Source organism: Coregonus clupeaformis, chromosome 30, assembly GCF_020615455.1.
Source record: "Coregonus clupeaformis isolate EN_2021a chromosome 30, ASM2061545v1, whole genome shotgun sequence".
NCBI classification, from domain to species: Eukaryota; Metazoa; Chordata; class Actinopteri; order Salmoniformes; family Salmonidae; genus Coregonus; species Coregonus clupeaformis.
In genome coordinates, this window is record NC_059221.1 from 47601556 (window position 1) to 47627159 (window position 25604).

The following is a 25604-nucleotide window of genomic DNA, read 5'->3' on the forward strand; positions in this document are numbered from 1 at the left end:
ATAGATTGCTTATTTAGACAATTTGGCCTCAATAAAAGCTAACTAGTGCAAACAAAGCATCACAGTGCAGTGAGTGTACGAGTAGAGTATTGAGCATTATGAGAGCAGTGAGTGTATGAAATGCTGAGTCTCTGGTCACTGCAGAGCTACAGGAGGAAGAGGGGCACAGTGGGAGAACCGGACACACGCCTGCTCTTCAGATGTGTGTTAGGGTTCAGTACACAGGGCACACACACACACACACACACGGACAGACGGACAGACAGTGCTTGCCTCTGAGCACAGCCAGGGCAGAGGAAGTCCCTACAAAGGAGACAGTAGCCAGAGTATACACGCACACAGCACACACACTCAAGACCCAGATGGCATGTGCTACACAAACAAGCCAGTGGAGCCTACCTTATTATCAACTCAGTCAGCCAGCCTCTGACTACAATATCCCAATCTGTGATTTAGATTCAGCACAAGAAGCAAGTGAAGCAACCATCCCAAGCTCACAACAATATGAGAACAGGCCCAGAAACCACCACGCTAACCGTATAAAGACACTCATTCATCCGGGGTCATGAGATATTTCATCCATACAAATCAAGCCTGGGGCCAGACACAGACAAGCAGAAGAACCAGTGGTGGAGACTGGAGAGAGAGAGATACAGTATTGTAGGAATCAGTCGTAGCTGAATGACTTGGTCGATGGTTGGATGTTTGGCAGAAAGAGAGGAGGGGGGAGAAACAGAGGAGGAGAAAGAGAGGATGGTTGACAGAATAGAAATAGAGGAGGGGGGAGAAAGAGAGGATGGGGAGAAAGAGAGGATGGGGAGAAAGAGAGGATGGTTGGAAGGGTAGAAAGCCTTTATGTGGAAGACATAAGAAAGGGGCAGGTGAACACATTAGTCATGTGAGAGGGGTGGTCAGGCGTATGTCATACAACAGACTGGTTAGCTTCCAGTGGTCTGGATGAGCTGGATGGGTTATGGTAGGAATACGAGGACAGAGACTTGGAGAGGGGCTCTGAGTGGCTGGTATAGTGGAAGGACATAAGGGCTACGCTGCACTGCTACACAGCACAGCATCACTCACATAACCACTGATACAGGGTCAGATATTAGTTTCATCCCCCTAATGGTTAAAGGGCAATTCCACTACTTTTCAACCTCATATGCATTATCCCCAGCACCAAACCAGTGTCTACATTTGTGAAAACAGCACGTTTCTATGATCTGTGGTTAAAAAGTTTCTATCCCAAGGGAAGGTATTTTCTTGCTCCCCACGTCACCGCGAATCTCATAGTGTTTGAAAATGACTGTTTTGCAAATGTTTTAACTTTTGATGATGTCATCGGGTAGAACTTTATATTTTGTTCTACAAAATGTAGAAATGCACAGTTTTCACATACACTGAGTGTACAAAACATTAAGGACACCTGCTCTTTCCATGACATAGACTGGCCAGGTGAATCCAGGTGAAAGCTATGATCCCTTATTGATGTCACTTTTTAAATCCACTTCAATCAGTGTAGATGAAGGGGAGGAGACATGTTAATAAGGATTTTTAAGCCTTGAGACAATTGCGATATGGATTGTGTATGTGTGCAATTCAGAAGGTGAATGGGCAAGACAAAATATTTAAGTGCCTTTCAATGGGGTATGGTAGTAGGTGCCAGGCGCACCGGTTTGTTTCAAAACTGCAATGCTGCTATGTTTTTCAAGCTCAACAGTTTCCCGTGTGTATCAAGAATGATCCATCACCCAAAGGACATCCAGCCAAAATGACACAACTGTGGGAAGCATTGGAGTCAACATGGGCTAGCATCCCTGTAGAATGCTTGACATCTTGTAGAGTCCATGCCCCGATGAATTGTGGCTGTTCTGAAGGCAAAAGGGGGGGGCAACTCAATATTTGGAAGGTGTCCTTAATGTTTTGTACACTCAGTGTATGTTGACACTGGTTTTGTGGGGAAGATAATGAAAATGAGGTTGAAAATTGGTGGAGTTATCCTTTAAAGGCTATGATTGGGGATATGATTAGAGCCAACTTCTACCAAGAGCGTGCATCTCTAGCACGCACTCGCATTGTGGGGCGATGAGAATTATCTTTGTTCAGCCAAAGCAAATCTGGCCAGTGGATAGAAAAATTAAGATTAACCAATATCTGTAAATAATGTATTTTGTGGCAGCAAAATAAGGAGGGAGATGAATGATCAGCCCATGCCTGTTAAACTGATTATGGTAATCAATCCCATGTTATCAGAAAAGTAGTGTTGGCATCCAGTTTAATGCATCGAGAGCATCCTGACTGGTTGCATCACCGCCTGGTATGGCAACTGCTCGGCCTCCGACCGCAAGGCACTACAGAGGGTAGTGCGTACGGCCCAGTACATCACTGGGGCCAAGCTTCCTGCCATCCAGGACCTCTATACCAGGCGGTGTCAGAGGTCCCTCAAAATTGTCAAAGACTCCAGCCACCCTAGTCATAGACTGTTCTCTCTGCTACCGCACGGCAAGCGGTACCGGAGCGCCAAGTCTAGGTCCAAAAGGCTTCTCAGCAGCTTCTACCCCCAAGCCATAAGACTCCTGAACAGCTAATCATGGCAACCCGGACAATTTGCACTGCCCCCCCACCACGTCCCCCTTTTTTACTCTGCTGCTACTCTGTTTATTATTTATGCATAGTCACTTTAACTCTACCCACATGTACATATTACCTCAATTACCTCGACTAGCCGGTGCCCCCGCACATTGACTGCACCGGTACCCCCCCTGTATATAGCCTCCCTACTGTTATTTTATTTTACTGCTGCTCTTTAGTTATTTGCTTTATTTTTTTTTGCTTAACACTTTTTTTATTGTTTTACTTTGCATTGTTGGTTAAGGGCTTGTAAGTAAGCATTTCACTGTAATGTCTACACCTGTTGTATTCGGTGCATGTGGCAAATAAAATGTTATTTTATTTGATAATTCATTATTACCATTATACTTCGTTATTATCAGTAGCATTTCATTATTATTGAAGTTATAATTACCTCTACATGTTTGTCTAGTATGTAAATTAAGAAATGTCAGATTGGAGAGGATTGTCACATTTTCATATTGACACAACTTAACGAATAAGCTATCAGACTCAAAGTAAACGTGCAATTTCACTATTGCATTACACTTCGTTACTGGTTTGTACAGGATTTATTACAATCATTAAAATAGAAACAAATACACGCAACATGTCCATAGCCTATTGATCAGCATTGATTAGTCTATAAATTAAGAAAATATTCAGTAACAAATTATACAATGCCAGGTTTGAGAAGTTTGGCGCATTGTCCATTTGACACAACATCAGCACATTATAGGCCTCAGAGACAGAACAACCTTGTCGACTGTGATTGAATAATTAATGAATAGTCAGACACATCCAACCTTTTTTAAAAGAACACAAATGTATTTATTTACTAGCAAGCAATGAAAAAGTGCATTGCATAAAAGAAAGTCCCACATCAAGTGCCATAGCCTATAGGCTAACGCTTCTACACCCCCGTGCATCTAGTGGTTTAGCTGTTGGAGCATCAAACTACAGTTAGAAAGAGGAGGAGATGTAGACAGTTTAATAGACAGACTAAGTTAGCAAAACAATTGCTTATATACTCCAGCTATTAGGTAAAGTTTATCTACATGAAAAGAAAGTTAATAAAAATTAATGTAGGCCTATTTCAATGGTTTTGACGGTTATTTTATTTTCATAATGGACTTCATCCATAACCGTCAGTTACACGGTTATTCAATTACAGTCACAGCCCTATTCAATTACATCAAAACACATAATTTGAAAATGCATTTTGAAAATAAAATGTATATTCAGTAAACAGAGGAAAGTATGTACGGTATACCTAAATCTGTACTGTATTTGGGTCAAGCAGGATAAAGAGTGTGTTGTGCACAGTTCCACAACAGCCTATAACATTACATAACCCAACATGCTGTTCAGTTCACCCATCGATGGTTAGGTGATGGAGGAAATGAACACGTTCCAAATGGCACACTATTCCCTATACAGTGCACTACTTTTGACCAGACTGCCCTATGGGCTCTGTTCAAAAGTAGTGCATTGTAAAGGGAATAGGGTGCAATTTGGGGATGCAACCAAAATGAAGGCCAGGCAGCCAGCGTTGTAAACAGCATCAGAGATGTTCCAGTACCCCCAGCTATCATAATCTGATACCTCTGGTTATAGGAGCGCCAACACTGTTTGTTTGTTTTAGCACTAAGCCATTCATCCCGTCAGAAAGCAGTGCGAGCCATGGCACAGAGTGCCACTAACACAACACAATTTACAACAGAACAGTGGGAGGAGAAGTGAAGGATAACAACATTTAATGGACTGAGAGAATGCCGTTGTTGTCTTACATTAAGAATGTGTGTGTGTGTGTGTTTGTGTGTGTGTGTGTGTGTGTGTGTTGTCTTCAGAGCTTGTCCACTGCAGAGCCTATACAATATGGTGGCAGTGAAAAACAGAAGTGAAAATGAGTTGTGTCATCCAAACCAAAACCCCTCATATGAATGAACGTCGTTTTCATGTCACATTTAACATTCCCTCCCTCCTCCCCTTCCCTGCCTGCCACAAGATGTTACCAAGCGACCAAACGAGTCCATCCATGCTGCTGTGGTGTTCCATTTTTTCCCTAGTGGAAAATGTGTTCCTCCTCGATAGCTCAGGGACGAGGTTGGGGAGAGGCCCTTTAAGCCTTGGGAATGCCAGAGTCAGCCATGTCATCTGCTTGGATTTAGACTAATCAATAACCACCACCCTGGCTTCCATCCGGCCCATTGACAGCCCACTGACACCCGAACACACTCAGGTGTGGTGTGGACGTGAGCCTTGGCCTGCGGTAGATCAGTCATTGGAATGGGATAGAGACACATGGTCATCATGGACACACCAAACACAGGTTCTCAGGTTACAATGGACTATTGTTGAACAAAATAATATTCAACGAAGTATGAGAGAGAAACAGTGAAAGGGCTAAAGTAAACTAAAGTACTGTTAAGCTTGATTCCCAACAGTATTGTCCTCTGTGTTGGGAGCTCGCGCACATGGTTTAGCATTCCTCTGAGGCTAAGGGCTTCAGCTCTCTGTGTTATTTTGCTGCCCGCCGCTGCCGGCGCATGCCGTTGGTGGATCATGCCGGATTATTCCAGGGGTCGAGGAACTGTGCGAGAGAGCCATGATGGAACCGCGAAGACCGCCATTGGCTCAGTATGAGAATTCCAGAGTTCATTCAGGAATGGAACTCAGGAATGGAACTCTATTTGTCAAAGCCAGCCACAGTGACAGGAGGCATAGCCAGTAGCCACAGAGGAGTGGGGATAGTACAGGAGACCACAGCACAGCCAAGAGAGTGCATTCTCTAGCTACCTCACAACATAGTCATGACTGCTACTCAACAGTCATGACTGCTACACAACATAGTTCTAAGTGCTACTCAACATAGTCATGAGTGCATCTCTCAAGGCTCTGCTTTGAGTTGCGGTGAAACAGCTACTTCACATGTGCTGCTATTACCTTTATCTTGTCAATTACAGTCCAGCCGGAGCCTATCAGGCTTTAAACTAATACTGGGCTCCTCATTTAGTTCCATAATGACTCTCAAGTTTATAGCTCGTCCGGTCAAACTGAAATGAATGAGTTTTTAAATTATTCTATTTTGCTTGCAGATTAAATTGGGAGGGAAAACAATTATGCCTGAGTAGACCCAGTCAGGATTCACTATTTAGACACAGCAGCTATTGCTGCGCCTGTCGTGACTCAAAGTGGCTAAGCTCTGTTAATTTATTCATGCCGACCAGGGTCCACACAGCCAGGCAAAATCAATAGAGGAAAGTAAGTGAGGTTGAAAAAATAATTCTGTGCCCCAGTTTCCACCCTGAATTGGGTCAGCAGCAGTCATTTACACCCTCAAACTGCCTGTAATTAAACAAAACTAGTTAAAAGCCTTGTAGAGGGCTGTGGATGTGGAGGTGTTGGGGGAAATGGAATGGAAGGAAAATGGGAGGTTGGTTGGTGTGATTAATTTCATCTTTGTTTTACTCCCTCCCAGGCCCTCATTACTAGGTGTATAAGAGCGTATAACAAAAAAGAAAAGTAGCCTAATTTGTGCATGTGAATCGTTCCATCTTTACAGCTCCCTGGGGGCCATGGATGGATTTGTATAAAATCTTTAATGAGCGCCAGTGAGTGTTCCTCAAAGCCAAACAGGCACAACCCTCATGCCAACGCAGTGCCTGGCTATTTTGGCAGTCGATCCCTTGATATGTATGATACGGGACTAAGCTGCAAAATGTATCCACATAGGACAAGGCCTTCTTGCTGATCAATTGACAGAAGTGGTTCACTTACTTTGTCTCTCTGTATCTCAATACACTCAAATATGTGCAACAACACAACACAACACTGGGCTACAGATGGCTCAGACAATGTCCCCGGCCCCCCTCTCCTCTCTCCCCCTCCCCTCTCTGTAATCCCCCAGTCTTGCAGGTAGGATCCAGCCTGGCAGGGTGACAGGCTGCTGTGTGGCCTATTGTCAGAGCTGTGCTACACTGACTGGGCTGGGGAATCCATTCAGGGGAAGCCTCTGCTCTTCTCTGCTGTTATGCTGTTGATAGGATAGGCCTATACCTTGGTGGCACTGGTGGTGTGAGTGGAGGGAGGCAGTAGCCTCCACACTACATTAGGGCCAACATCAGAGGATTATGGCGCGACTCCAGATGAAAACCAACCAGGAGAGATTTAAACACCACCGCAGGTGCTGATGATGAGGATGTCTGGAGTGGAGTGGGGACATTCCTTCGGTAAATTGATGAATTAATGAATTAATGGCCTTTGACTTCAGTATTAACCAGAAAGATTCATACCGTTTATCACTGTATCTTCTGGAGAGGGTCCACGGAATTTACCATGTAAATACCAGGTAATACCATGTTAATAGAAAGCCAGAACGAGGGTTTGCGCTCAGGCTAGAATGAAAGGCAGCTATTTTCAGTTCTCTCCAAAGATGTTCGATCGGGTTCAAGTCCAGGCTCTGGCTAGGCCACTCAAGGACATTCAGAGACTTGTCCCGAAGCCACTCCTGCGTTGTCTTGGCTGTGTGCTTAGGGTCGTTGTCCTTTTGGAAGGTGAACCTTCACCCCAGTCTGAGGTCCTTAGCGCTCTGGAGCAGGTTTTCATCAAGGAACTCTCTGTTCATCTTTCCCTCGATCCCGACTAGTCTCCCAGTCCCTGCCGCTGAAAAACATTCCCACAGCATGATGCTGCCCCCACCATGCTTCACCGTAGGGATGGTGCCAGGTTTCCTCCAGACGTGAAGCTTGGCATTCAGGCCAAAGAGTTCAATCTTGGTTTCATCAGACCAGAGAATCTTGTTTCTCATGGTCTGAGAGTCCTTTAGGTGCCTTTTGGCAAACTCCAAGCAGACTGTCATGTGGCCTTTTACGGAGGACTGGCTTCTGTCTGGCCACTCTACCATAAAGGCCTGATTGGTGGAGTGTTGCAGAGATGGTTGCCCTTCTGGAAGGTTCTCCCATATCCACAGAGGAACTCTGGAGCTCTGTCAGAGTGACCATCGGGTTCTTGGTCACCTCCCTGACCAAGGCCCTTCTCCCCCGATTGCTCAGTTTGGCCGGGCGGCCAGCTCTAGGAATAGTCTTGGTGGTTCCAAACTTCTTCCACTTAAGAATGATGGAGGCCACTGTGTTCTTGGGGACCTTCAATGCTGCAGAAATGTTTTGGTACCCTTCCCCAGATCTGTGCCTCAACACAATCCTGTCTCTGAGATATCCTGACAATTTCTTCGACCTCATGGCTTGGTTTTTGCTCTGACATGCATTGTCATCTGTGGGACCTTATAGAGACAGGTGTGTTTCCAAATCATGTCCAATCAACTGTATTTACCACAGGTGGACTCCAATCAAGTTGTAGAAACATCTCAAGGATGATCAATGGAAACAGGATGCTCCTGAACTTAATTTTCGAGTATAATAGCAAAGGGTCTGAATAGTTATGTAAATAAGGTTTTTCTTTTTTATACATTTGCAAACAGATTTCGCAGAAAATAACAAATTGCACTTTGAAATCTGCTTTTACACTAAATCTATCCAAATCAATGTAAGAACACAAGGGCATGCCTGGTTCTGTATGGAATGCAGGTACATTATGGGACAGAGGCCAGGTCATAAATTATAACAAAATATTTAAAAACATTGGTGCGACCAAATAATGTGCTGGTGCCACCAACTGAAAAAGTTGAGGAAAAGTTGGGAAGTCACTCAATATTAAAAAGAGGAGAGGCAGCATTGTTTTGTGATTTTGAGGAAGTGATTTTATTGACTTATTGAAGATGACAGTGAAAATTTGAAGATGACATTGAAAAATACACATTTTGGCATCTGTTGTCGGAAGACCAATAGTGAGAATAAGATTGCACGAGAAAACCAAAAATCTGCCATCAAATGGAGAATTGTATTCAGACTATAGAGTGTGAATGCTCTCTGATTATCCAAGCCAATGTGGTTTTATAGTGTTACCCACAGAAAGGCGGATGTGTAGAGGCTAAGTGTTCTCCAGTGTTGTGCAGACAGCATCTCTTCTCTCTCCTGCTGCATTGACTCTATGCCCCAGGTCTCCATCTGTCATCACATGAACAGTGTGCATTAATGTCCCACACAAAGGCTCTCACAGCGGGACAGCCGCAGTCCTTCCCACCCCACTCACCCACACAAAGGGTATACATTACACAGACTTTTTGCTGAACTGCACTTCGCTGCAGTCGCTTAGGACTAAATGTTCACCCCTGAGGGGAAGTGAAGGAGTTAAATAAAGGGACCAGGTGGAGACGGAAAGGAAAGAGAGAGAGGAAAGGGGTCGTGGGGTTAAGGGCTTGTGGGAAAACCGGGCCACTTCACTAGCAGCCGTCCCACTGCAGTTGGTTTCAGTGACCCATCGGTCGGGGAGAGAGGTGTAAAAGACACCAGCACTAGGAATGATTCCAGTCTGAGGTTTGTTTGAACTGGAATGTAACATGTCTGAGAGATATGCAATTCTGCAGTATCATAACAGGCCGTACTGTGGCGGCTTCTTATTGGTGTAGTTACCTTGAGAAAAAAAATCTGATATGCACAATACAGAGATGTGAACTAGACTAGACCCTCGCTCCACATACTGTATGAACTTGAAATGCCAGACCAGAGGCAAAACAGTACAGTATTTACTAATACTGAGGCCAGACAGGCATAATGTCAGTCTGGGTCAGCCACTGCTGAATAAGTTACTTCTTACTTTATTTAAACCATAAAAAATAAAAAAAATACAGCAAACAACTTCAATCCACTCTTGCATTGTAATTAATAGGTCATTGTTGTGTAACACAAAGACTGTTAGGATAAAGTAATCCTTCTACCCCCCCTTACTCCAACCCACCCCCCCACCCCAAAAAAAAAAAAACATTGTAAAGTGGTTATCCCACTGGCTATAAGGTGAATGCACCTATTTGTAAGTCGCTCTGGATAAGAGCGTCTGCTAAATGACGTAAATGTAAATGTAAATGACAAGGATACAAAAGCTGCCGAATGAATCAATCGAACGAATCCTCAAAGCCAGTAAAAAGCCAGGAAACAAAAGGGGCATCCCAGAATGCTTTGCAATGCCAACCTTTGGTGTTGATGCTGAAAGAATGCAAAAAAGGCTCCCATTCAATCAATGATGAGAAGGAGGAGGAAGAGAAGACACAGCCTCCCCAGACAAACAACTTGAGAGAGAACTGGGTTATTATTATTCAGGAAAAGCCTAACAGAATTCTGCTTTCCGTCTTAATGGTTTAAAGGCTTTCTGTTTAGTTGGATAAACATTCCGACAGAAAAAAGCTCCAAAAGACAGGTTAAGTAGGAGACTAAGTGGAGCGGGTAACAGTCGGTGGAAGAGTCAACTCAATAAATTAAACACAGGCTCTTTCAGGCACAACCTCTACCACCCAGTGACAATATCAATACTTTTCAGGATGGTAAAACGTTTTCAGTGTATTTACAAAAGATAATGGAGCAATATACAGTACCAGTCAAAAGTTTGGACACACCTACTCATTCAAGGGGTTTTCTTAATTTTTTACATTGTAGAATAATAGTGAAGACATCAAAACTATGACATAATGTAGTAACCAAGAAAGTGTTAAACAAATCAAGATATATTTTATATGTCAGATTCTTCAAAGTAGCCACCCTTTGCCTTGATGACAGCTTTGCACACTCTTGGCATTCCCTCAACCAGCTTCACCTGGAATGCTTTTCCAACAGTCTTGAAGGAGTTCCTACATATGCTGAGCACTTGTTGGCTGCTTTTCCTTCACTCTGCGGTCCAACTCATCCCAAACCATCTCAATTGGGTTGAGGTCGGGTGATTGTGGAGGCCAGGTCATCTGATGCAGCACTCCATCACTCTCCTTCTTGGAAAAATAGCCATTACACAGCATGGAGGTGTGTTTTGGGTCATTGTCCTGTTGAAAAACAAATGATAGTCCCACTAAGTGCAAACCAGATGGGATGGCATATCGCTGCAGAATGCTGTCGTAGCCATGCTGGTTAAGTGTGCCTTGAATTCTAAATAAATCACAGACAGTGTCACCAGCAAAGCACCCCCACACCATCACACCTCCATGCTTCACGGTGGGAACCACACATGCGGAGATCATCCGTTCACCTACTCTGCATCTCACAAAGACACGGCAGTTGGAACCAAAAATCTCAAATTTGGACTAATCAGGCCAAAGGACAGATTTCCACCGGTCTAATGTCCATTGCTCGTGTTTTTTGGCCCAAGCAAGTCTCTTTTTCTTATTGGTGTCCTTTAGTAGTGGTTTCTTTGCAGCAATTCGACCATGAAAGCCTGATTCACGCAGTCTCCTCTGAACAGTTGATGTTGAGATGTGTCTGTTACTTGAACTGCAATTTGAGGTGCAGTTAACTCTAATGAACTTATCCTCTGCAGCAGAGGTAACTCTGGGTCTTCCTTTCCTGTGGCGGTCCTCATGAGAGCCAGTTTCATCAAACACTTGATGGTTTTTGCGACTGCACTTGAAGAAACTTTAAAAGTTCTTGAAATGTTCCGTATTGACTGACCTTCATGTCTTAAAGTAATGATGGACTGTCGTTTCTCTTTGCTTATTTGAGCTGTTCTTGCCATAATATGGACTTGGTCTTTTACCAAATAGGGCTATCTTCTGTATACCACCCCTACCTTGTCACAACACAACTGATTGGCTTAAACGCATTAAGAAGGAAAGAAATTCCACAAATTAACTTTTAACAAGGCACACCTGTTAATTGAAATGCATTCCAGGTGACTACCTCATGAAGCTGGTTGAGAGAATGCCAAGAGTGTGCAAAGCTGTCATCAAGGCAAAGGGTGGCTATTTGAAGAATCTCAAATATAAAATATATTTTGATTTGTTTAACACTTTTTTGGTTACTACATGATTCCATATGTGTTATTTCATAGTTTTGATGTCTTCACTACTATTCTACAATGCAGAAAATAGTAAAAATAAAGAAAAACCCTGTAATGAGTAGGTGTGTCCAAACTTTTGACTGGTACTGTATTTTTAAATAAGATAATTTTTGAGAACTAACAATCACCAAAATAAAAACTAGACTTTCAGGGAGAATCTAAAATTTAAAAAAATGTCATGGCATGGGGCCCCCATTGATTTTGTTATAATGTTTGAGTCTCTCAAAAAGCATGAGAACAAGGAATAAGCCATTGCAAAATGTGTATAATTGCAGGGAATTAGCTTTAAAACAGAAAATTCTCTCAGCCCCATGACAAATTTCAATCTGTTAAATATTCTCTCTGTCCCATATCAAAATGTGTAGAATTTCAGGAAATTAGCTTTAAAACAGCTACATTTAGTCTCTGTGGCCAAGAGGAGGGCCTCTAAAACCGCACCATTGGCCACCCCACCCCCCTCACTAACTTTGCCACCACTGCTGAAAAAAATCCTAGGGGAAAGACTGGTTCAGATACAGAGCTATTCTTCAGTGAGTAAGATTTCAGATAAAGCTCTTTATTCCATAAGAAAAAAATGTCAATAGGCTTACATTTCTAGTGTTCAATCATACTGAAAACAGTTCAACTGTTATTCTATTCTGGTCCTTTCAAAGCGAACTGGGAACATTGAACAACCCATGTAGATTGCTCCATGTGTGTAGCCTACTCTCTTTTAGGAGAACGAAGCCATTTCAAATCAGCTCACCGTGATAAAATCAATTGCAATTGCTCTAAATACCCACTCAGCTTTTCACTGGGTGAAAAACAGCCATGGAACTACAATAAAACCCCTTTGAAGGTCAAACTAATATTAAGTTAAACTGCAAGACAGGATATAAAGGACCTGACGGGGGGTGGTTGTGTGGTGTGTGTGTGTGTGGTGTGTTTGTGTGCGTTGAGCCAGACCCTGAACCAGGCAGGGTAACGAAACAGAGATCCCACACACACACACACACTGACAGACAAGTAAGATGATGGCTTACAGCAGCCAAGGTCAAACCATCATCTGCCTAGCTGCATCGAGCTGATTCATTCAGTGTGTGTGTGCATGCAAGCGTGCGTTCCTCTGTGTGGAGGTTGCGTGCATCCCTATGTGTGTATGCAAGTGACATGAATGGAAAACTAACACAGTATAGTGTGGGTAGTGTGAATTGGTCTAAGCAACGGAACTATAACACCTCACTAACAGCTCAGGTAGTATCAAGTAAAACACTGGCAGACAAATATATTTATTCATACTGTACGTGTGACAGAGAGGGGGAAAGATATTTAATCAACAGGGCACAATAATAGTCGGTGATGCTAAGAGAGAGAGAGAGAGAGAGAGAGAGAGAGAGAGAGAGAGAGAGAGAGAGAGAGAGAGAAAGGGAGAGAGAGAGACATCATTATCACTCACATGAAAGACAGTGATGAGAGCTGGACAAGCAGAACAGCCCACAGTAAAATAATACCACATTGGTGTATCATACATCCTGCTTTTCCAAGCCAGACAGAACAGCATTGAAACATCACCCTTCAACAACACAGATAATACAGGAGCCAAGGACATGGAGAGCCAGGAAAACATTAAAAGCCATCTGGCCTGATACATTGTACTTTACCAACACAACACAACCCAGAAAGAGAGAGTTTGTGCATTGCAAATGATACCCTAGGGGACCCATAGGGTTCTGGTCAAAAGTAGTGCACTATATAGGGAATAGGGTGTAATTTAATTGGGACACATACAGACAGAGACAGTGTTCTATAAGCTTTGATTACAACCAAACTGTGGTGGTAGTGATCTCTATCTCTTTCATGCAGATGAACACCTAAATGAATTGTGGCCAGGCACCAGCTCGGTGGTGGGTTTCTGTACTCAACTGAAGCCTTTGTGTGTCTTGTGATAGCAGCAGCAACCAGCTCCCGGCCCAGATATGATCATCCATATTCATTTGGGGAGACGAATGGGGAGACGGGGACATAGGTGAATACATAGTGGGAGAGTTAGACACTACACACTACTTTATCATCCTCAGTCGCTCTGTCTGTTTCTCTGCCCTAGAAAGCTCACTGCCACCAGAACAACACTACGGAAGTGTCTGGGGAGGAGGAAGAATGGACAAACAGAAGGAGAGAAAGAGACAAAGGAGAGAGAGAGGGAGAGAAATAGAGAAATGGGTGGAGAGTATATAAAAAAGACAGATGGGGGAAAGACGGATACGGAGAGCGGTGGGTAAAGAAAGAAAATAACAGAGAGAGAGACAGAGAGAACCACCAGACTGACAGATCAACAGACAGAGAGATAAAGAGAGAGAGAGAGCGAGAGAGAGAGCGAGAGAGACACAGAGATGGGGGAGAGTGTAACCTCCAATCTCTGCAAACAGCTCCCTGCGAAGAGAAAAAGAGGGGGGGAGAGAGGGGGAAAGCGAAAGGAGGAGGGAGAGGAGGAGAGGCAACAGTGGTAGAAGCTACAGTGCCTTAGTCAGGGCCAGGAAGGGCACCTCAGAACTCCTGTGTCAGTCTCCTCCTGACACTGACATTAATTCTGCCTGCCAAGAGGAGAGAGCCTTCTTGATGACCTCTAACACAACCAGGACTGTCATTGCATAGAAAGGCCTGGTTCAACCTTAGTACAACCAACCATAACAACCATTTTATAAGGCATTCATAATGTATTAATAGCAAACCGCTAACACCTCTAACACAAGCATCACTGCACACAATGACAATTTATTATAAAGCATTAATAATGCATGAATAAGATACTGCTTATTGATCCTTTTAATAACTGAGGACAAGAGGTTGTCAGACGGTGAAGCCAAGTTGCTAATTAAAGAAAAGCCATGATGGTTATGGTGAAATAGTTGGATGCCTGGGAGTCACTGGTGTGCTGTGTGGGTCACACAGTTTCAATGGCTGCCACGTCCCAAATGGTACCATCTTCCCTTTATAGTGCACAAAGGGCTCTGGTCAAAAGTAGTGTACTATAAAAGGGAATAGGATGCCATTTGAGACACAGATCAATACAGCAAGACATAGATTACACAGCCAACGGACACTATATAACTCAAATCTTTTTTTGCCCCCTTTAAAATGAGCATGTGCACAAAAACTCAATGCATCAATAGTTCCTTTCACACATCAATCACAATGATTGTCATCTATGAATATAGCATTCATTTCTGAAACGCTGGTGACAGGCTGTCATTTCTCCCACCCCCACCTCCACTGTCGCAGTGTTGATGAGCACAAACTGTGAATTCATAATAGAACACATCCCATTAACCTCTTACTGGGTTCACAGATTGGTATCAGGGAAACCACGGTGACCATACGATAGATAGACCTCTGCAATAGGCAGGCTACTTCATTACAATGTAACAGAAGTAGGCTTTATATGGTCTGTATGGTTTAAATCTAGAGTCCATTTCAATAAGTAGGCCCTATAGGCCTGAAAGGAATACATTGAATCACTCAGAGGGGAAGCAGTTTCTACTGAACAATGATTAGGCTAATATCATCCTATTTTTAAAATATTGGCTTTTAAATACAGTTGAAGTCGGATGTTTACATACACTTACGTTGGAGTCATTAAAACTTGTTTTTCAACCACTCCACAATTTCTTGTTAACAAACTATAGTTTTGGCAAATTGGTTAGGACATCTACTTTGTGCATGACACAAGTCATTTTTTCAACAATTGTTTACAGACAGATTATTTCACTTATAATTCACTGCATCACAATTCCAGTGGGTCAGAAGTTTACATACACTAAGTTGACTGTGCCTTTAAACAGCTTGGAAAATTCCAGAAAATGATGTCATGGCTTTAGAAGCTTCTGATAGGCTAATTGACATCATTTGAGTCAATTGGAGGTGTACCTGTGGATGTATTTCAAGGCCTACCTTCAAACTCAGTGCCTCTTTGCTTGACATCATGGGGAAATCAAAAGAAATCAGCCAAGACCTCAGAAAAAGAATTGCAGACCTCCAGAAGTCTGGTTCATCCTTGGGAGCAATTTCCAAACGCCTGAAGGTACCACGTTTATCTGTACAAACAATAGTAGGCAAGTATAAACACCATGGGACCACGCAGCCGTCATACCGCTCAGGAAGGAGACGCGTTCTGTCTCCTAGAGATGAACGTACCTTGGTGCGAAAAGTACAAATCAATCCCAGAACAACAGCAAAGGACCCTGTGAAGCTGCTGGAGGAAACAGGTACAAAAGTATCTATATCCACAGTAAAACGAGTCCTATATTGACATAACCTGAAAGGCTGCTCAGCAAGGAAGAAGCCACTGCTCCAAAACTGCCATAAAAAAGCCAGACTACGGTTTGCAACTGCACATGGGGACAAAGATCTGACTTTTTGGAGAAATGTCCTCTGGTCTGATGAAACAAAAATAGAACTGTTTGGCCATATTGACCATCGTTATGTTTGGAGGAAAAAGGGGGTAGCTTGCAAGCCGAAGAACATCATCCCAACTGTGAAGCATGGCATCATGACAAAGGAAAGTTATGTGGATATATTGAAGCAACATCTCAAGACATCAGTCAGGAAGTTAAAGCTTGGTCGCAAATGGGTCTTCCAAATGGACAATGACCCCAAGCATACTTCCAAAGCTGTGGCAAAATGGCTTAAGGACAACAAAGTCAAGGTATTGGAGTGGCCATTACAAAGCCCTGACCACAATCCTATAGAACATTTGTGGGCAGAACTGAAAAAGTGTGTGCGAGCAAGGAGGCCTACAAACCTGACTCAGTTACATCAGATCTGTCAGGAGGAATGGGCCAAAATTCACCCAACTTATTGTGGGAAGCTTGTGGAAGGCTACCCGAAACGTTTGACCCAAGTTAAACAATTTAAAGGCAATGCTACCAAATACTAATTGAGTGTATGTAAACTTCTGACCCACTGGGAATGTGATGAAATAAATAAAAGCTGAAATAAATCATTCTCTCTACTATTATTCTGACATTTCACATTCTTAAAATAAAGTGGTGATCCTAACTGACCTAAAACAGGGAATTGTTACTAGGATTAAATGTCAGGAATTGTGAAAAACTGAGTTTAAATGTATTTGGCTAAGGTGTATGTAAACTTCTGACTTCAACTGCATATCTATTTCACAGCACTGTCCTTTAAATATATCGATTTTACAGTAGTGTAATTTTAATGTACATTAAGAAATACATTAACGTATGTACTGTATGTAGCCATAGTGATGCCCTCTCAGTCCAGTTGTTACCAGGAGACAGCAGCCCTAGCTACCTCCAGACTGCCCTGCCTTCAGCTGACAGTGAAAAACAGGCTGGGAGTCATACTGGAGGAGACATGTGAGCTGCAATCCTGTCCACTCATTGGCTGGCTGCAGCCATCTAGCCTCAGCTGCATCCTTCCACAAAAACATATGCCGCCAATTAGACCGTGGTGGTGTCACCGAATCCAACGGGACCCACACATTACATTGTATTCATATCAAAAGGCTGCCTCGCCACAGGGGGTGAAAAGGTAAACATGCTGATTTTGTAGGAAATAAGGCCAGAAAATAACAGTTTTTTTCTGTGCGTCTTTATATAATAAATGGGATAGAATGATGCTCGTTATATTTTCAATTGAAAGTAAATAGAGCTGCAGTAATGGGATAACACAAACAGGCTAAATGCAGCATTTTTCTATCCAGTCTAGTATTCACCAACCATGTTAAATTGAAACGTGTTGTTGTGCATGATTGCCATTGTAAATAAACACAAAAAAGCTTTGTTGGAGCGGAGGCATAAAAAAGACATGGCTCCACTTAGTTGCCTCTGTCTACCTATAACACCAGCTAGTCTAACATGTCAAAGGTTTTGCTCCCTCTTTCACTCCCTTTCCCCATCCCTTCCTCCCTCTCTCCCCCCACCTCTCTCTCCCCACCTCTCTCTCTCTCTCTCTGATCCCACTGTGCCTGTCTAATTCACCAGGGAGCTCCAATATTGACTGGGGCAACTCTTTCCAGCGATCATCATCCCTAAATGATTGCCTGTGTCGGCCCGGCCGCGACTAGTAGATGAAGCCTAGTGGATGAAGACAGCAGAGGGGAGCGGATGAAGAAGCAATTACAAGCTGGGGTGCCGTTGTGGGGCCATGCCTCCCCGTGTCCCAGGGATGTGTTCATTAAGGGGGCAGGGGGGTGTAATATAATGAAGGAATGGGACCAGAGGCCCCTGTTCCCCCTGCCAAACAACCTGCTAATCCCACGGGGGTAGGGGGTGTGGGGTAGGGTGGCAACGTCCAACAAGAAGCCCTCCTGACACACGCCGCCAGGCAGGGCCCGCCACCCACCCCCCGGTCCAGTGACATCCCCCCAGGGGGGGCAGGCCACAGCAGCCAGGGGAGAAGGACAGCCCCAGGCCTGACACAGACCCCCACTACATAGCAGGCCTCGAACTCCTCCACTCTACTCTACTACATGCATTGCTCAAGGGCCAGGGCCATTCAAGGGCAGCACTTCACTACACAACCGCTCCATTCTGTTTTTCTACCATTCGCTTGAGGGTATTGATATGTTGAGGATTATTTATGTGTTTCCATAGGCTGCTGTGGGTAAACATTGAGATTTCAAAAGTAAATACTTGGCTGTGGTTATATGCTAAATACAAAGTATTTTGTTTGAATGCTCGCTGGAAAATTATATTCAATGCACACACTCACACACACAAGATCCAATGCAGCTCATTAAATTATGATGAGCAATGACATACTTGATTGGCTGCAATATCAGACTTAACAGGGAGAGAAAGGCCCCTTCTCTTCCTGTTAAGCATCATTTAAGACTATTTGCAGCAAATACAATTTCCCAAAACAGAGACAATGTTCCTTCTCCAAGGGTGTGAAGCTACATTGTTAGCTGTTGTGTGTTTAATTGATGATGGATACTCCACTGAGAATTCCAGTATTCCAGTGTTCAAAGGGAACCACTTGCAGTGGATATTCCAAAGGTGGGATTTCCGGAGGAAATATTCCCAGATAGTCTCATGGGTGTTCCTGCACATTCAGTCCTACCATTCCATTCGTCTACCATCCTTTCTCAATGTACACATTTTTATTCAAATTCCTACCTCATGTTTAACTGAAATACATTCCAACCCTCTTTGATATGAAAATATATCCTCTTGGCAGAATGCAACGCCGCCATAGACTCAATGTCCATTAGGAATCCGACTTTACAGTAAAGTGCATCAATCTTGCACCTTTGCTTATGGTTACAAACCTGTAAACACTCAAATGGTGCGCTAATAGGAGTCTTAATGCTGTACTATCTTCCTCTGCTGGACTCCATTCATATTTCATCAATGGTAGATAGATACAGGGCTGTCCTCCTCCCATGCATAAGGCAAATCAACATCAAAGCCCAATACCTCCCAATTAAACGATGTAATTCTAATTTCGCTCCTTGGCGAGAGATCAAATGGTTCACACGAAGGATCCAAGTATCTCAACCCATTTTGGGAAGCCAGCCCTGGTTTAAAGGGGGGTAAAATGTTCACTGAAAGGACCTCAAGGAAATCACATTTGCAGTGCATACTATATGAATCATATTCAAATACAGTAGGCTACTATACCAATACTACTGGTACATCAAAGACATAATGCACATCCGTTCATCTTGGGACTAAAGATCCTGGGTTGAAACAGTTCAAACCAGGATTTTGAAGACAGCTGTTTCACTGAAACATGAATATCTCAAATAACATTCTGTGTTGAACTTTGACCTCAGTGAGTGATCATGGTCAATGATGATCACAGAGGGTAATTAGCTGTTTGACGTCATATAGCTATAGAATATCAATATGTTCCACGTGTTAGGATCATTTTGAATCAAGCGTATGTGTGCATTCTATTTTTTTCATTCAAAACCAATCAACCAAAACGATGGTGACCTAGACTTTAAAGATGCTAGAAAACATCCTCAAAAGCCTAAACATATGTTTAGCTCAACTATCTGTTCCAGTAAAAGGCCACAACTCTTCAATGGAATTAGCACCCTTGGTACCGATAGGTGAAAGGAATTTATAAACAAGGGACTGAGTCTTGAAGATGAAAACACATGGTCTACAGATTTCTCCACTCAACCTATTTAACAGCCCAAAGCATCCAAACAAACAGCCAAAGATCAACTCCAGTACTATCTAGGGCTATATCTTCCTCCATCAAACATCTCTCTACATCATTAAAATATGTCAAAATGTAATTGGATGTATGCTGTTTTTGCACTCTTTGTCCATTTTAAAACAATGTGGTCATAACCTCTAACCTGAGTTACAAAACATTGACAAATCACGACATTTACTCAACGTTGTGTTGTGGGCTTATGACCAGAGTTGCACAACAAGGAAACAGTATTTCTTCCTCACCATCACAGGGAGGAAGTCCCCTACTGCCCAACCACAGGCTCTAAATCTGAGCTAATTAAAGAGTCTTATTGCTCTTATTGAAAATAGGACCAAGACTGCTTAATCCACTTTATGCCTCACTTGCCATTTAAGACAATGAAGGCATTTAAGCATTGAGAATAAATTGAATGTTATACAACCCTCCTCCCACCTATCTCCATGGACTGAACTTAGAAAGAGGTTGAAATTGTGAACTGTAGCAATGTATCAAACTGCAAGCTCTGGGTTCTAACTTGAGTCTTTAAATTATACAGTAGCAAAGCTTAGCTCAGTTGTGACAGGGAGGGAAGAAAAACATGCACACACCAGAGGAAAAAGAGCAGGGCCAGTTAGTGACCAAAAACCAATTGTAACAGATACAGGGCAGAGGCCAGTTTCTGGTTCAGTGAATCACTGTGTTCCAATGATTTCAGGTCAAGACAAGGTAGATCAGCACCTAGAGGGGTGACTGATAGGCCTACATAACTCAATATCGCAATATTTCTGCAATGTTGAGATTTCAAGCAGTGACTGTTGGGGGCTGGATAAAGCATCCCAAACATGCACTCCTTCAACCAATAAATAGGCTTTCCTGCCCTATTTTTGGTCCATTGGGGAACGCATCTCAATAGGATGTGGGCGCACAGTGAATATCCCCCACTTCGATTAGATATTATAGCACTATTTTTTAAGCCCATATCCTATCTTTTATTCGCGTTGTTTGCTTTGCTTCAGCGTTTTATCTATGGCTACGACACCCATGCCGCTCTGAACAACGCACACTAGGAGAACAGCTTCACTCGCTATTTTCACTGAGAGAGACGAGATAAACAATGTTGAAGGTTCAGTTGAATTTCCGAACACCAAAAACAAAAACGTTCCATTCGAACATTAAAAATAATAATTTATGGTTACACTTTCTCTTCTTTTTAATGAAGAGTAAAGACAATACACACATATAAAGTGCTAAATAAATGCTTTGCACAGAGTATAGTATTTTGTTTCCTTCCATTCATTTATCAGATACAATGTAACAACAACCAACAAAGCGATTGAGCGCGCACAGAGTGCAAAAAGATGCACTGATCACAGAGGTTCCATAGCCTCAAGTCATGCGTGGTGCGTTCATTTTTATAGCTGTTAAAACCATAATGTATTCATAGCCTATAGCCTACAAATGCATGGGAAGAGCAAAGACTCGTGAAATGCGTGAAAGTGGTGGTGCCTATTAAATAAGCACGCGTTAGTAACCGTTAGTAGGCTACATGATGAAAGACAGTGATCGTTGTTATTTTGATACTGTGCAACAAAATGAAACAGCAGCATATTCCCTCTTACCTTGAAACTAATTTAAATTTTGTGAGTAAACGAGAGCACCGCAGTTTTAAAACATAGAAGCAATAAACTTACCGACGCCGTATTTCTCGTGTTCTGTAGGTATCCACATATTTACGGTTGGTACATTGAAGTAATTTGTGAGAACAGCAGCTCAATGCAGATATTTCGTGCTGTATAACGCATTCTAGGCTATTGAATTCCTTTCCTCGGCTCTGAAGTCATTGTTCAGATTGCAGAAGAGAGAGCCGCTACTGTATCTTCATAGTGGATTGAGACGAAGAAGGATCTTTGCATTGTGGGGCTTGTAGTAAAACCAAATGACGTAAACAACCCGAGAGAAAAAAAGGACTCCGAGTCCCACAAAGCCATACTGAATACATGGATGAAATAGAGTTTCAGTCAGTGATGCCAATTTAGCAATTTTGTTGCTAGATTTAACAACTTTTCAGACTACCCTGGGAACTTTTTTTTCAAACATCACCCAGCAACAAATTTAGCTACTTTTAAAATGTTATTTGGAACTTTTTGCAACTTTTGAAAAGTGACTCAAACGCTAAAATGCACGCATTTTCCCTCTAAATGACACAAAAACGATTTTCTCTGTCACAACACACGTGCTAGGCTGCAAAAGTGCATTGTGAGTGACGTCAGCAGCAGGCGCTCAGCTCGTGCACAGGCAGCAGCAGGCCAGCCAAGCAGCACAACAACCTGGAGAGAGATGCCTAGCGCACACATCATTATTTGATTTAAGTTGCTTGTTCAATAAGATAGCATATATATATATATATATATATATATATATAATAATATGCCATTTATCAGACGTTTTTATCCAAAGCGACTTACAGTCATGTGTGCATTATCATACGATCCAGGTCTGTGCCAGAACAGTTTGAGCTTCTACTTCTAAAAATCCACCTTTCCAGAAATAAGTCTCTCACTGTTGCCGCTTGCTACAGACCCCCCTCAGCCCCCAGCTGTGCCCTGGACACCATATGTGAATTGATTGCCCCCCATTTATCCTCAGAGTTCGTACTGCTTGGTGACCTAAATTGGGATATGCTTAACACCCCGGCCATCCTACGATCCAAACTAGATGCCCTCAATCTCACACAAATTATCAACGAACCTACCAGGTACAACCCTAAATCCGTAAACATGGGAACCCTCATAGATATCATCCTGACTAACTTACCCTCTAAATACACCTCTGCTGTCTTCAACCAGGATCTCAGCGATCACTGCCTTATTGCCTGCGTCCGTAACGGGTCCGCGGTCAAACGACCACCCCTCATCGCTGTCAAACGCTCCCTAAAACACTTTAGCGAGCAGGCCTTCCTAATTGACCTGGCCCAGGTATCCTGGATGGATATAGATCTCATTCCGTCAGTAGAGGATGCCTGGTTGTTCTTTAAAAGTAATTTCCTCTCAATCTTAAATAAACATGCCCCATTCAAAAAATACAGAACTAAGAAAAGATATAGCCTCTGGTTCTCCTCAGACTTGACTGCCCTTGACCAGCACAAAAACATCCTGTGGCGTACTGCATTAGCATCAAATATCCCCCGCGATATGCAACTTTTCAGGGAAGTTAGGAACCAATATACACAAGCAGTTAGGAAAGCAAAGGCTAACTTTTTCAAACAGAAATTTGCATCCTGTAGCACTAACTCCAAAAAGTTTTGGGACACTGTAAAGTCCATGGAGAATAAGAGCACTTCCTCCCAGCTGCCCACTGCACTGAGGCTAGGAAACACTGTCACCACCGATAAATCTACAATAATCGAGAATTTCAACAAGCATTTTGCTACGATTGGCCATGCTTTCCACCTGGCTACCACTACCCCGGCCACCAGTTCTGCACCCTCCGCTGCAACTTGCCTTGGTTTCTCAAATGACTGCCTCGCCTGGTTCACCAACTACTTCTCAGATAGAGTTCAATGTGTCAAATCGGAGGGCCTGTTGTCTGGACCTATGGCAGTCTCTATGGGGGTGCCACAGGGTTCAATTCTTGGGCTGACTCTTTTCTCCGTGTATATCAATGATGTCGCTCTTGCTGCTGGTGACTCTCAGATCCACCTCTACGCAGACGACACCATTTTGTATACATCTGGCCCTTCACTGGACACTGTGTTAACAAACCTCCAAACGAGCTTCAATGCCATACAACACTCCTTCAGTAGCCTCCAACTGCTCTTAAACACTAGTAAAACTAAATGCATGCTCTTCAATCGAACGCTGCTGGCACCCGCCCACCCGACTAGAATCACTAGAGTATGTGGACAACTACAAATACCTAGGTGTCTGGTTAGACTGTAAACTCTCCTTCCAGACTCACATTAAGAATCTCCAATCCAAAGTTAAATCTAGAATTGGCTTCTTATTTCGCAACAAAGCCTCCTTCACTCATGCTGCCAAACATGCCCTCGTAAAACTGACTCTCCTACCGATCCTTGACTTTGGCGATGTCATTTACAAAATAGCCTCCAACACTCTACTCAGCAAATTGGATGTAGTCTATCACAGTGCCATCCGTTTTGTCTCCAAAGCCCCATACACTACACACCACTGTGACCTGTACGCTCTTGTTGGCTGGTCCTCACTACATATTCGTCGCCAAACCCACTGGCTCCAGGCCATCTATAAATCACTGCTAGGCAAATCCCCGCCTTATCTTAGCTCATTGGTCACCATAGCAACACCCACCCGTAGTATGCGCTCCAGCAGGTATATCTCACTGGTCATCCCCAAAGCCAACACCTCCTTTGGCCGCCATTCCTTCCGGTTCTCTGCTGCCAATGACTGGAACGAATTGCAAAAATCTCTGAAGCTGGAGACTCTTATCTCCCTCACTAACTTTAAGCATCAGTTGTCAGAGCACCTTACCGATCACTGCACCTGTACACAGCCCATCTGAAATTAGCCCACCCAACTACCTCATCCCTATATTGTTATTTATTTTGCTCATTTGCACCCCATTATCTCTATTTGCACATCATCTCTTGCACATCTATCATTCCAGTGTTAATACTAATTGTAATTATTTTGCAGTATAGCCTATTTATTGCCTTACCTCCATAACTTGCTACAATTGCACACACTATATATATATATTTTCTGTTGTATTTTTGACTTTATGTTTTGTTTTACCCCATATGTAACTCTGTGTTGTTGTTTTTATCGCACTGCTTTGCTTTATCTTGGCCAGGTCGCAGTTGTAAATGATAACTTGTTCTCAACTGGCTTACCTGGTTAAATAAAGGTGAAATAAAAAATTTTAAATAAAAACATTTTTACGTATGGGTGGCCCCGGGGATCGAACCCACTACCCTGGCGATACAAGCGCCATGCTCTACCAATTGAGCTACAGAGGACCACAGAGGACCATATATACCTTGTTATTAGCTTGTACCTATGATTGTTGATCAGTTAGGTAGCATGTTAACTAACTACTAATACACTGCTTAAAACTATAATTGTTCAGAATGTGTAGGTTTACTAGTTAATAAGAAAATAAATACTAAGTACTATGGTGTTGAATGCTGAGCTATTGTCAATGAACAGCATTCTTTTTTTTTTTTTACATAGGTATTCCTCTTGTCCAGATGGGATAGGGCAGTGTGCAGTGTGATGGCAATTGCATCGTCTGTGGGTCTATTGGGGCAGTAAGCAAATTGAAGTGGGTCTAGGGTGACAGGTAAGGTAGAGGTGATATGATCCTTGACTAGTCTCTCAAAGCACTTCATGATGACTGAGGTGAGTGCTACAGGGCGATAGTCATTTAGTTAATAATAACGCCCTTTATCTAGTTCCCCAGAGTCAGATGAACTTGTGGATCCCATTTTTATGTCTCTGAGTGCAGTTAATCCTGGGCAACATGGGCCTGGTAGGCTCAGAGGGGTATTGGTATCCACAGTACTCCAGCAATTATCAAATTTTTCAACTCAATACTTCTTGTATTCCCCTTCGTTTTTTTCATTTTTTTTACATAAATGCACTGTAATGTAAGCTTTAAAACTGCAAAGTTTTCTCTCTGCCTCATGGCAAAATGTGTAGAATTGCAGGAAATTTGCATTACAATGTTATTACCCAGGGCCCAAGACTTGGTTCATCCTTATAGTAGAACTCCTTGTATGCTTTTTTTTTTTTATCTCACTCGAGTTGTGTTCTGATTATGAGGGGTCCCTGATGAATTTGCTGTCACAAAAGGCGTCCCAAAAGTTTGAGAACCCCTGGTCTAAGGATGGTCTAACCATACCATTACATATAGATACAAAATAAATACAT

At 42.9% G+C, this 25604-nt stretch overlaps 1 protein-coding gene across 3 annotated transcripts in view; it reads right to left on the reverse strand.

The window, feature by feature from the left end:
• Positions 1 to 21591, reverse strand: part of LOC121546235 (dedicator of cytokinesis protein 4) — a 143719-nt gene extending 122128 nt beyond the window's left edge. For all 3 annotated transcript variants that reach the window (XM_041857334.2, XM_041857335.2, XM_041857333.2), the window contains exon 1: positions 21390 to 21591. In XM_041857334.2, the coding sequence (XP_041713268.2) occupies positions 21390 to 21426 (37 nt within the window). In that variant the 5' untranslated portion in view covers positions 21427 to 21591. The remainder of the gene's footprint in view (positions 1 to 21389) is intronic.
• Positions 21592 to 25604: the final 4013 nt, after the last annotated feature.